The sequence below is a fragment of the Ipomoea nil genome, unplaced genomic scaffold (assembly GCF_001879475.1).
Source record: "Ipomoea nil cultivar Tokyo-kokei standard unplaced genomic scaffold, Asagao_1.1 scaffold0804, whole genome shotgun sequence".
In the NCBI taxonomy this organism is placed as follows: Eukaryota; Viridiplantae; Streptophyta; class Magnoliopsida; order Solanales; family Convolvulaceae; genus Ipomoea; species Ipomoea nil.
The window spans coordinates 2786760-2799620 of NW_017617232.1; the positions used below are offsets into that span (position 1 = coordinate 2786760).

General features: G+C 37.8%; 2 protein-coding genes across 2 annotated transcripts; one reads left to right on the forward strand and one right to left on the reverse strand.

Moving 5' to 3' along the window:
- Positions 1-1238: 1238 nt before the first annotated feature.
- LOC109177284 lies at positions 1239-3218 on the reverse strand. Its single transcript, XM_019326595.1, has 3 exons — positions 2085-3218; positions 1793-1851; positions 1239-1671 (listed from the first exon to the last, which is right to left on the reverse strand). Exons 1-3 carry the CDS (start codon positions 3216-3218, stop codon positions 1239-1241), a joined length of 1626 nt encoding a protein of 541 aa, XP_019182140.1.
- Positions 3219-4140: 922 nt separating this feature from the next.
- Positions 4141-12819, forward strand: LOC109177285 (cation/H(+) antiporter 28-like). The gene is made up of 3 exons (XM_019326596.1): positions 4141-4335; positions 4478-5467; positions 11569-12819. Exons 1-3 carry the CDS (start codon positions 4159-4161, stop codon positions 12817-12819), a joined length of 2418 nt encoding a protein of 805 aa, XP_019182141.1. The 5' UTR covers positions 4141-4158.
- The last annotated feature ends 42 nt before the right edge of the window (positions 12820-12861 follow it).

Genomic DNA, 12861 nt, shown 5'->3' on the forward strand with positions numbered 1-12861 from the left:
GATGAACGGGAAGGTGAACCATGGTCGGGTTCTTCAATGGTTGAGAAGGAAATCCAAATGGTCGGCTTCTTCAAACGCTAACGACGACCACTTTGTTGTCGGGAATATTGCGGGAATACAGAGTTGTTGAAGCCTAGTGACATGCGATATCAGGTCACTAATAGGTTGTTGAGTTTAATTGCACTAAAATGAGATGTTGACGTGTTTAATTGTAACTTTAAAAAGTTTGAGAGTCTAATTGACTTTTGAGATAAAGTTCGAGGGGAGCCTAGTATGATTCGAAAAAATATACGATATGGGGTTTCTAAAAACCAACGCCGTGAATTGAATATGTTTTTTTTTTTTTGTAATTAAATTTTAAAATAATAATAAGAGGAATTGGTTTCTCAAAAAGCCGACATAGTATGTATATATATTTCAAAAAATCGATGTTTTGATCCTAGGCAAGTAAAAGTCTAGAAGTGGATCGGATGGGGTTGAATGAACTTTTAAAATTTTTTTAAAACAAGTTAAAAGGAAATTAAAAATTTTCTTGCAACAGAAGTCTTGACCTTGCAGAGAAATTAAAAAGATTTGTGTAGTTTTGTTAGTGAGTGTATGTGTAAAATTGATCCCAATGCAAGTATAATAAAAGTTAGTCCCAAGATAAGATAAGAAAAGGTAAAGTGCAAGAGAAAGAGAAATATTTTTATGAGTAATTCTACAGACATGATACATGTACTCTCCTTATGATTGGGCATTTTTGATTGCTTAATATAAGGGGATCATGATTTTTATTCATTCTTTCTTTTTTTCTTCCAATAAAATTTAAATAGACGTGGAGTAAAAGTTGAGAGTAGGTTTCTAGAGTTTAAATAGCATTTAAAGGTAATTTTGTTTTTGTTTTTTTTTTTTTAACTGTGCACTATTTTTTTGAAAGCAAACAAAATAGCTTCATTAACAACTTAATAAACCAGCAATACATGTAGGTGGGATAACAGCCCACGAACTTGAGACAGACATAGAATCGGTTGCCCGGGCTAATTTATGAGCCACCTGATTCGCTGATCTCTTGACATGGCGAATCCTAACGTTCCCTATGTCACACGCAATTGATAAACATTGCTTTACAATCAACCCTACGTACGAATAATCTACGACACGGGAATTAAAAGCATTACAGAAATTTAAACAATCGGACTCAATAATAATATGATTCTAGTGTAGTCCTTTAAGCCACGTTAGCGCTTCTTTGGCTGCTAGAACCTCAGCCATAAACGGGCCCTGGGTGCACACGAGTTTGCCACAAGTGCTGCCACGAAATGACCTTCATGGTCACAAACGATAGCGCCAAAGCCTGCAGAAGAAGAAAACATGGCTGCATCCACATTACATTTAAGCGTGTTATGCGGTGGAGGTTCCCAAAGATCCGGATCGTTGCTCTCTCGTCTTGGTCTATCGCCTTTCACGTAGCTTTCCTTCCATAGTGCCATCAACCTGTCAAGTTGAACTCGCATGCTCTCTACCGCGGGAGTGATCTGCCTCCACACGCTATGGTTTCTAGCCATCCAGAAAGTCCAGAAGATCACTGCCATCATCACTGCTTGCTCGCCGTTTGCCGAGCTCATTTGCGCCTCCATGAATTGCTGTAAGCTCTGGCCTTGTAGAACGTCCTCCTCCCTCCATAGACCTCTGGCGTAGGTACACCCGCAAAATAGATGTTCAGTTGTCTCCGCCGGTGAGTTACATAACGGGCAACCCCCACCTACCCACACCCTCTTAATTTGCAGGTTCTCCTTTATCGGTAAGATACCGCGAGCGCACCGCCACATGAAGCTCCTGACTTTCCGAGGTACTGGCAAAGACCACAACCTGTTCCATGAGTGAAAACAATTACCAACATCCGTTTCATCGTTTGTCTCTGTAATCAAACGGTAACCATGCTTCACCGAATACAAACCCCACAAATCACCTGGCCACCTCCAAGTGTCCTTAAAATGAATGTTCACTGGCGTCGCTAAGATTCTCTTTACATATTCCTTGTGGAAAATATTCCTCACAATCTCTTCGTCCTAATGGCCTCGGTCGTCAAAGAGTCCGTGTACCATGGCGTCTTTCAAATGCTCGGTGTAAGGAGTTATAAGATTTGGGTTTGAAGTGTCAGCTAGCCATCCCCAGCCCCAGATACGAGTATTTCTACCATCACCGAGTCGACGGGCTACACCCAATTTCAGCACCTCTTGTCTTGCCAAAATGCTACGCCATATGTAGCTGGGATTATTCCCTGCTGATGCTTCCATAAAGTCACATTTGGGAAAATATTTTGCCTTTAACATTCTACTAACCAACGACTCTGGATGGATCATAAGCCGCCACCCTTGCTTGGCAAGCAACGCCACGTTAAACTCATGCAACTTACGAAAACCCAGACCGCCCTTGGACTTCGGGTTGCACAGCCGGTTCCAGCTCAACCAATGAATCCCCCTAGTTCCTACGCCACCTCCTCCCCACCAATAACGATTAAATAACTTTTCAATGGTCGCACACACACGTACCGACAATAAAAAGGTAGACATCGTAAAAATCGGCAAAGCTTGCGCAATGCTTTTGAGTAGCACCCCTTTACCTGCTTTAGAAAGAAATCTGTGTTGCCACGAGTCGATGCGCTCCTGGACCTTCTCCTCAACATAGCGAAACGTTGCAGTTTTGTTTCGCCCTAGCACCGACGGTAAACCCAGATATTTCCCAAGATCACTTGCCTCGCATACCCCTATGCATGCGGAAACCACCGTACGCTGGTCAGGAGTAGTATTCAAACTAAAAACCGCACTGGACTTGTCATAGTTGATTAATTGTCCTGATACTGCGTTGTATAAATCCAAGTACTCTTTTATTGTCATGGCTTCCTGGTGGTTCGCCCTGAAGAATAAAAGACTGTCGTTAGCGAAAAACAAGTGAGACACAGTCGGGGCACCCCGGGCTACCCTTACTCCATGAATAGCCCCACTAGCTTCCGCTTTCTGTAATAAAAGAGACAAGGCCTCGGCGCAAATGATGAACAGATAAGGAGATAACGGATCTCCTTGTCTTATACCACGGGTAGGGTCAACAGTACCAACAACCTCCCAATTGACCTGGATGGAATAACTCACCGACGAGACACACGACATAAGCAAATCCACCCACTCTTGATCTAAACCCAAAGCCCCCAACATACCTTCTAGGAAACTCCATTCCATACGGTCGTACGCTTTAGCGCCGCCCAACCCACCATCCCACTAGTCTTCCTTCTCAAAAAATGACTGATTTCCCCCGCTGCTATAATATTATCAGTCAATAAACGATCGGGGACGAAGGCACTTTGAGAAAGCGACACTACGTGTCCCAAATTCCCCTTTAGCCTATTAGCCAACATTTTGGCTAGCACTTTGTACACCACGTTACAAAGAGCGATCGGCCTTAAGTCAGATCTATAGGTCAATTTTGACATTATGGTCCTGTTTGGTAAAAAATTGGTCTGATCTATAGGTCAATTTTGACTTATTTGACCACTATTAATTGTTTGATTTAGTTAAAATATCAATATAAATGTTTGGTTAATTAACTTTTTGCAACTCCAAAATGCTAAAATTCAAAAGCTACTCCAAGTAACTTTTTCAATTAGCTTTTTGAGAAGAAAAAAAATTATATCAAACAGTTATCAGCTAACAGCTAATTTACCAAACATTTTTCTACAATCAGCTAATGTTATCAACTATTTATACCCTCTAATTAACCCAATCAGCTAACAGTCATTTTACCAAACATGGCTTAAATGTAAAAGAAAAAAAGAAAAAAAAAACTATTTAATTTATAGTTTAACTCTAAAAGCACCATTCAAGTACCTATCTCTCTATATATACATAGAGAGAGATGCAAGGTTTTTGTGTCCCTTAGCTTCCAACAGCTCCTCCAAGTAATTAGGAGTAAAATGGGTCACCTTACTCCACGTGGTCATACAAAATTTGACCTTCGATTCCTCAGGGAATTGAATTTCTCTCTCTCCCTTTCACACACAGTAGCAAAAAAGAAAACCATTTTCTCCTTCCGGACAACTCTCATTCTTCTGTCAAAGAAATAGAAAAGAAATCCCAATTCCTCCGGCTTTTAGGAATCATATCGGAAATCAGCTAAGAAATAATGGATTTTCTAAAAAACAACGCGGCGGAGGAGGCGCGGTGCCAGACGGCGATGACAGTTAAAATGGCGTCCATAGCCGTTTACGCGTTAGGGTTCTTCGTCGCCATGGTTTTGTGCAACTTTGTTCACTTTCTCTTGCGTCCTATTTCTCAACCTCGCATCATTTCTGAAGCCGTGGTACGTCAAATCTTCTTTCCATTATATTATATTATATCCCCTCTTTATAATTTATTTACATAGAATATATAATAGAGAAATGTTGAATTATTTATAGCTATTCTTCAAATTGAACAACTTAGCTTGTTCGTTAATAGTGCAGGTAGGGTTGTTTCTGAGCAATATCCGGACCGTACGAAAGTATTTAGACGAGAAGGATATTAAAGACACATTAAGCTACATTGTGGATGTTATAATGATATGTCACATGTTTGTGGTGGGACTAGAAATAGATCCCAACATATTTCAACACTTACACCTCCCGGAGACTAAGGTTGCCTATTCCGGGGTGCTGGCCACCTTCATACTGGCCAACTTTCTGGTCCCGTCCCTGAAGATGTCCTCGGACATGATGATCAACATCGGGCTCTGCCTCGTGCTGTCCGGCACGGCCTCTCCTCTGCTCACCCGCATCATAACCGATCTAAAGATCGGCAAGTCTGACATCGGGCGGTTCGTGGTGGCGGCCGGGGTCCACTCCGACGTCGTTTCCACTATCCTCATCTCCTTAGGGTACATAGCGTTCGACCCGTTCGAGAACTTCCAGAACCGCAACCCGAGGAGCGTGGCGAAAATGGCGACGACGCTGGTGCTCCAGACGGCACTGGCGAAGAGGGCGGCGCCGGTGGTGATGAACTGGGTGAACCACGAGAACCCGGAGGGGAAGTCCATGAAAGGGTCCCACCTGGTGATCACCATAGCCTTCGTGGTGTTGGTGTGCAGCACTTCGCCGTACTTCGGGGAGTTTAATAAGGTTTTGTCGGCGTTTCTGGCGGGGCTTTTCATGCCCAGAGATGGGAGGATATCCAGGATGATGATCACCAAGGTTAACTATGTTTTTACCACCATTTTTTACCCTTTGTTTTTCCTCTGGGTAGGGAGTTCCGCACACGTCAACAAATTTGGGGTTGCTCATTGGAACACGTGGATTAACGTTGTGTGCTTGTTCGTGATAACGACTGTCGGAAAAGTTGTCGGATCATTGGTGTCGGGAGTGATGCTTGGGTTTCATTGGCCGGAATCCGTTGCAATTGGTTTGCTTCTCAATACCAAGGGCCATTTTCAAGTCTTCTTGGGTGTTGTCGGCTTAGTTGTAAGCTTTTCTTCCTGCTACTTCTTCTCTTTTCTTTTTATTTTTACAAGTTTTAATCTCTTTATTATATCTAATAAAACCTATAGTTTGATTTAATTTTGATCTATGTTGCCCAAATATTTATGAGGGTAGTGTTTCCTTGTTTAATTAGGAAATGTTTCGTCTTTGGGATTCACACAAAATTATTTGAAAACGTTTTTGTGGAATTTCATTATTAATCACACAAGTTTCGAACAAGTTTTATACTATTTTCTTATTTTCTAATTTTCTAATTAGGGTATGTGTTGAAAATTTGAAAAATATTTTTTAGAAAATGACTTTCATAAAAAAGACTCATTTTTTGAAAAAATTATTAGTTTTTTAATGTTTGGCGAAAGGTCAGAAAACTTTTTTATATTTAGTTAAAAATTAAGAAATTATACTTTTTTTGTTTGGTTCATTTTCTTGAAAATAAACATATTATTTTTAATAATAATAATAATAATAATAATAATAATAATAATAAGTGGTTGTGGTGATGTGGTAGTGAATGGTGGTGGTGGTAGTTTTGGTTGTGGTGTTGTGGTGGTGGTGGTAGTGGTGATTGTGGAGTGGTGGGTGGTGGTGGTGGTAGTGGTACGGTGATTGTGGTGGTGGTGGTGTTGGTAGTAGTAGTGGTGGTGGTGATGGTGATGGTGTTGGTGTTGGTGTAGTGGTGGGGTGTGGTGGTAGTAATAATAATCTTGAAACTATAACAGAGATGAGAGATGAGAGATGAGAGAGAAGATAAATACGGAAAAATTAAGAATATAGAAAATGCCTTCCGACTAAAAATCTAGGAAGATATTTTCCATCAAATGGGATCTCTTTATTTTTTTTCTTTTTCATTGACTATAATTAATATTTTTCTTTGACTTTATTTTCTTTGAATACCCAAATACAAGAAAATCTGAAAAATGATCTCTAGAAGTCATTTTACGGGTTTTCAAATGGACCCTTAATTAAAAATTCATAAACATGTTTCAATAGTTAATTTCATTTTGTATCCTAGATTTATAGGTATTAGTCCACTTTTAGTACTTTTTTTTTTCAAAACACCATCATTTGGTCCTAGTTTTATTGTGGCGTGAACATTTTTTATCATATGTTAACAAAATCATTTAACTGGCGTTAAATACAAAGGCATTTTGATATATTCAGTTCTAAGTGTCAAGTCACTTTTCTTTTTTGGGTCCTAGATTTATAGTTGTCATTCGACTTTCAGTTCTTTTTTTAAGACATCATCGTTGGTCCTATACTAGCATTATTGTGGTATGGCCTTTTTTGTCCTTCATCAACAAATATGTTTAAATGACATTAAAAATGACGTTATTAAAGTCTCAAAATCCTTCTTTTTTTTTCTTCTTGGTAATAAATATGTTATCAATACATAAATCTACTTCAAAATCTAAAAAAGTGCAATTAAAAAAACCACAAATCTACTAAATGGCAAACCATGAGCCTAGTGCTTTAAGTCTACTTTCCACAAGAATTGTGGTTCTATTACCAAGAATAAAAAAATGGAGGATTTTGAGTGGTTAATAATGTCATTTTAATGTCATTTAAACATGAAGTGAGCTTCATAGAGCAAGTGGGTTGCCCATTAACCCTATTACCTATGTATAAAACAATGTTGATATGAATTGGTGACCATAGAGATATTGTCATCTTTTAGTTTGCCAATTTAGATTTAGATGAACTTAATATATATATATATATATATATATATATATATATATATATATATATATATATATATATATATAAGTTCTCGTGCGGGTGAATGTTTCCCGTGCGCTTGTGCGGTTTTAAGGTGCGTGAGTCTTGTGCTTAAGGTGAGTGAGTCTTGTGCGGTTTTAAGGTGCGTGAGTTTTGTGCTTAAGGTCCGTGGGTGTGTACTTAATGTGAGTAGTTGTTGAAACTTAAGGTGTATCAGTTTTGTGCTTAAGGAGCGTGAGTTTTGTACTTAAGGTGCATGAGTCTTGTACTTAAGGTGCGTGAGTCTTGTGCTTAAGGTGCGTGAGTTTGTGCTTAATGTGAGTAGTTGTAGAAACTTTAAGGTGCGTGTGTTTTGTGCTTAAGGTGAGTGAGTTTTGTGCTTAAGGTGCGTGATGTTTGTGCTTAAGGTGCGTGAGTTTTGTGCTTAAGGTACATGTGTTTGTGTTTTTAAGGTGTTTTGTTTGTGTGGTTATTAATGTGCGTGTGTTGTGTACTTAAAATGCGTCAATTTGATACTTAATGTGCGTCCACCCGCACAACCGCACGGAAAGCCCTCCCCGCACCTGATCCCTTCCCCTCTCTCTCTCTCTCTCTCTCTCTCTCTCTCTATATATATATATATATATATATATATATATATATATATATATATATATATATATATATATATATATATATATATATATATATATATATATATGTTGTGATGATGATGTTAAAGAAAATATAAACACTTGAAATATTTAATTGTTTAAGTTTAAAACTATTTTGGAGTTTAAATATTGTATTTTTATTTTAAATTAATTGTGTGATAATTGGTATTTACTATTTAACTATTTAATAGTGATTTTGTGCACTGCTTTCATTTATTAGTTTAATATTTTTAATTATGAGATAATTATTATTTATGCATATTAAGAAAAAATATTTGCAAATGTATAGTTATATTTTCCTCATGTTTCGTTTCTAATAATTTTTAAAATTATTTCTCCATTTAATTTTTTTCTGTGCAACATAGTTTTTAATTAGCAATTAAGGACCTGCTTCGGAAGTAGGAAAATATTTTCTGAAAAATAAGTCATTTTTCAGAAAATATTTTTCTTGGCTGCACAGCAGAAAATAGTCTTTGTGTGTTTGGTTCATTTTTTAGAAAATGAGCATAGTTGTATACTTCAATATTTTAATTGTTATCTTCAACATTAAACCATTAGAATTCACAAACAAAATAGGGGAGAAATTCACAAACAAAAAATACACAAAATAAAATTCGCCACTAATATTTCTGCAAACAAAAGATCTTGTAAAAACCAGTCAGCAAGACTGATTTTCGGAAGTTTCCGACTAGAAAGCCATTTTAGATGGTCAGATCTGGAAAAAAAATAGTCATAAAAAATTATGATTGAAAAAAAAAAGAAAAAAGGAAGAAACATATCTGGTGCTAAGAAGATGGCAAGAAAATGAAGAAGAAGAAGTAGTAGTTGGTGAGGTGAGAGCAGAAGAGGAAGAAGAGGTGTGATCTGTAAGGAGGGAAGAGGCGTGGTTGAAATGACTTCTCCCCAAAAAAAGGGGAAGTCATTTTCCTAAAACACATACATCTTTTCATTTGACTAAGACATCATTTTCCATCGACCTCATTTTCTCCCCTATTGCCACACACTGGAAACCTAAAAAATGATTTCTTGAAATTATTTTCTGAGTTTTCAAGCGCACCTTAATGTTTTCAATTGTGATGAAAAGTCTAGAGAAGAGGGAAAGGGAAGGGAGGGATGGAGATTGAATAAACTTTTAAATTAAACTTTAAATTTTTTATTTTATTTTTTTTTGTATATATCCATTTAAGATGTGACTAATTAAGTTTACATTTTAACACGATCAATAAATATTATATTAAAGATTTAACTAATAGTCAAGGTTTTTTTTTTCTTTTTTTTTTTCCAGTACCACACAGAACAATTATTTTTCAAAAAGTTAGTAAGTAATAAGCAATATAAGGTAGTAAAAGTTAACAGTGTAAAGTATAAACATTAGAACTTTTTAGTTCTTCGAGAATGGTGTAATTTCTGTATTCAATTCTTCTCCTATATGTCATCCAGGAGGTTTTTTAATAGTAAATTTGTTTACCCAACAATTTACAAGTGAAAGCAAAAGAAGTATTTTGATCACAAGTCAGCATTGTTTGCTTAGATTTTCACAAAACTCTTAAAGCTTACTACTCAACCTCTATCTACAAATTGTGTAAAGATCTACAAAACTTCATCACAAGGTTGAAAATTCTCTAACTAAAATGAGGCTTATTGAGGATCTTGATCTTCTTGAAACTCTTAAAGTCTCTTCGATGACTAGATGTTATCGAGTGAAGAACTTAGAATGTTTGAAACTATTTTTGGTTTGGTATCTTATGTATTTCATACTTTCATCTTAAGCATTCTCCATATTTATAGCTTGATATCAAATTTGTCTATTGGAGATAAACAAATTCGAATTGCCAACTTGCTAATAAAATAATATGCAAGCTAGATTTAACAAGTGTAGACTTTTGTTCAACAATTGTATGTAACATGTTCTAGAAATTCAACTATTGCTCTTCCCAATGCAACTTGCTTGTTTTGGTAAGTATCCTTCATGATACTTGTGCCAACATCTACTCTTAATAGTAACGATATCTCCTATCCTATTAGAATAGATAATGTTTGTGAATCAAATCTCCTATTGCTTATTAGGTTCTTAGCTTATAAGTCTAGTTATCAATAACTCTAGCTTTTTGTGTTTAACTCTTACTGCTTAACGTGGCTAGACTTGTACCCTGAACCCTTACTGTTAGGTGTTAGCAAAATCTTACTTTTACCAAAACTTTTACTCGTTGAGGATTTCTACTGCGAGTTAACTTATGTTGTTCCTTAAATGTCTTACTGTCGGGAAGCCTTACTGATTTTGACATAATCACCCTACATCACTTTCCAACTCTTGTTGTGTCATAGACTTCGATCTACTACATGTAACTTTTTATGCTCTCAAGGTCTTACTATCTTCAAGCTTGTGGTGCTACTCAACTTATGTTGTTGTAGTTGAGTAACTCTTATTGATGTGTAGGGCTGGCCTGGCCATGTCTGACCAGGGGACTGCACAGGGCCTCAAATTTTTGAGGGCTCAACTTTTAAAAAAATATTATATATATATATATATATATATATATATATATATATATATATATATATATATATATATATATATATAGGGTTGCAAAAATCCCGCCTAGGCGCTAGGCGCCCCTAGGCCGTGGCGATTTCCCCCCTAGGCTCCCGCTTAGGAGACCGGCCGCCTAGGCGCCCGCCTATGTATGTATGTATGTATGTATGTATGTATGTATGTATGTATTTATAATATGACATATATGCACCTACGCACGTGCACTGCTTTTCATTTTTTCAGTTAGCCGCCTAGACCGTCTAGGCGCTAGGCGCTACTCTACCGCCCGACTAGCGCCTAGCGCCTATTGCAACCATGTGTGTATATATATATATATTCATTATTTTTATACTTGATAAATAGTTTTTAGAATTCATGAATTAGTCTTAATTGTAATTGAAAAAAGAAATTAAAAGACTTACATTGAAATTTTGATAAATAATATTTTATTTGAATATGCACTAAAATGTCATTTTAAATAAAATTTGTATTGTATTTTTTTTCTTTGTTGAATTTTTATGCATTATATTTGGACAAAAATTTTTATTCTATTTTTATTTTTATTATAGAATACAATAACATTAAGTTCAAATAGATTTGGACTCAATTACCCCAGTTATATAGATCTTCTATTGTTATTTTTCATAGGTCTTTTGATATTATGTTTCTTGTGTCTATAAATGGACATGACCTCTATTTTTAATGGAACGACACTATTGATATACACCCATAATGCTTGACGAAATCAGCATTATGTCATCTCTAAACTCGTATTGTGTTGAAGTCTCCTTATTCTTTGACATTTAGAGAATTTTGCAACACTAATTGAATTTGATTTGTAATAAATATATTATATGAAAATTTTGAGTTTAATTTCTATTTCTAATGTTACACATTATCATTAAAATATATATATATATATATATATATATATATATATATATATATATATATATATTTATGTATTCCTAACACCAAAATGCACTTAAAAAAAAAACAATCAAATTTAATTTAAAACCTATAAAATAGGCTTATGATTCAAATTTAATTTAAAATCTCTAAAATACCCTATAGGGAGTAGGGACTAAAATATGAATAACTTCCAAACTTCCAAGTATAGTTAGCTATGATACTTAATTATCCATCATCTTATTTTATGTCCAATGAACTATTTTCAGGTCAAATCAACTTTTCCTCCTATGAAGAAGTTGGGTTTGAGTGTGATTCCGGAGTCGGTTGGGCTTCCAGTGGTGTTTATGACTTTTTTGACAATAGTCTACACCCCGTTAGTTGTGGCAAAGATCATTAGCTGGGCGAGGAAGCGTTCGCCGTCGCAAAGAATGGCACTCCAATTGCTCAGTGCATCCGACGAGCTGCGAGTCCTGCTTTGTCTGCGAGGCAAACAGAACGTTTCTTGCGCAATCAACTTCATCGAGATCTCACGCGGCCCGGTGGACCCCGGGATCATGATATATCTGACGGAGATGATTGAGTTGACGGACAGGGTGGCGGCCACGATGGCTAGCGGCAACGACCAAGGGGCGGTGGACGGCGTGGCGACGGTGGCGGACCCGGAGGTGGTTCGGCTGAGAGAGGAAATCAACAGCTCGGTTCAGGCTTACGTTCCGGAGCGGAGCGAGGGGATTAACGTTAAACAAATGATGGCTCTCTCCACCTTGAATAGTATGCACCAGGATGTCTGCATTCTCGCCGAGGATCTAATGGTCCACTTGGTGGTTATGCCGTTCCACAAAAACCGGACGCCGGACGGGAAGCTAGACACCGGAAACTCCGGGTTCCGCCACGTCAACCGGAAGGTGCTCCGACACGCGCCGTGTTCCGTGGGGATCCTAGTGGACCGGGGGCTGGGAGCCATAACGATATCGACCACCAGCATTTGCCTGAACGCCGCTGTGATCTTCATCGGCGGGAAAGACGACAGGGAGGCTCTGTCCTACGTGGGGCGCGTGGCGAGACACCCCGGAGTGAAACTCACGGTGATACGGTTCCTCCTGGAGGCCGGCGAGGACAGCGTGGCGGCGAGAATCAGCAAAGCGAAGGCCAACACCGCGGAGCACCAGGAAGAGATGAAGCTGGACGACGAGTGCTTCGCGAAGTTCTATGATCGGCACGTGGCCGGTGGGCGCGTGGCGTACAGGGAGAAGTATCTGGTGAATTCGGGGCAGACATTTTCGACGTTGAGGTCTCTAGAAGGGCAATACGAGCTGTTCATAGTGGGGCGAGGGGGGAGAGTGAATTCTGTGTTGACGGTGGGGATGAATGACTGGGAAGAGTGCCCGGAGCTAGGTTTGATAGGAGATATTCTTTCGGCTTCCGATTACTCGGTCGCCACTTCTGTTTTGATAATCCAGCAACATAGTTTTAAGGGGGAAATAGACGGTCTTCAGGAAGAATTCTCAATCATGTAAACTAAGATTATGAAATGTATGTATGTGATCCTAAATATAAGG

Bases quoted from the DNA above. Each gene is read 5' to 3' on its own strand.
- LOC109177285 (XM_019326596.1), top strand. From the start codon at position 4,159: ATGGATTTTCTAAAAAACAACGCGGCGGAGGAGGCGCGGTGCCAGACG. The intron at 4,336-4,477 runs GTACGTCAAATC...TTAATAGTGCAG, and splicing joins GCATCATTTCTGAAGCCGTG to GTAGGGTTGTTTCTGAGCAA. The intron at 5,468-11,568 runs GTAAGCTTTTCT...AACTATTTTCAG, and splicing joins TGGGTGTTGTCGGCTTAGTT to GTCAAATCAACTTTTCCTCC.
- LOC109177284 (XM_019326595.1), bottom strand. From the start codon at position 3,218: ATGGAATGGAGTTTCCTAGAAGGTATGTTGGGGGCTTTGGGTTTAGAT. The intron at 1,852-2,084 runs GTACACGGACTC...CTCATGGAACAG, and splicing joins AGCATTTGAAAGACGCCATG to GTTGTGGTCTTTGCCAGTAC. The intron at 1,672-1,792 runs GTATCTTACCGA...TACCTACGCCAG, and splicing joins CATGTGGCGGTGCGCTCGCG to AGGTCTATGGAGGGAGGAGG.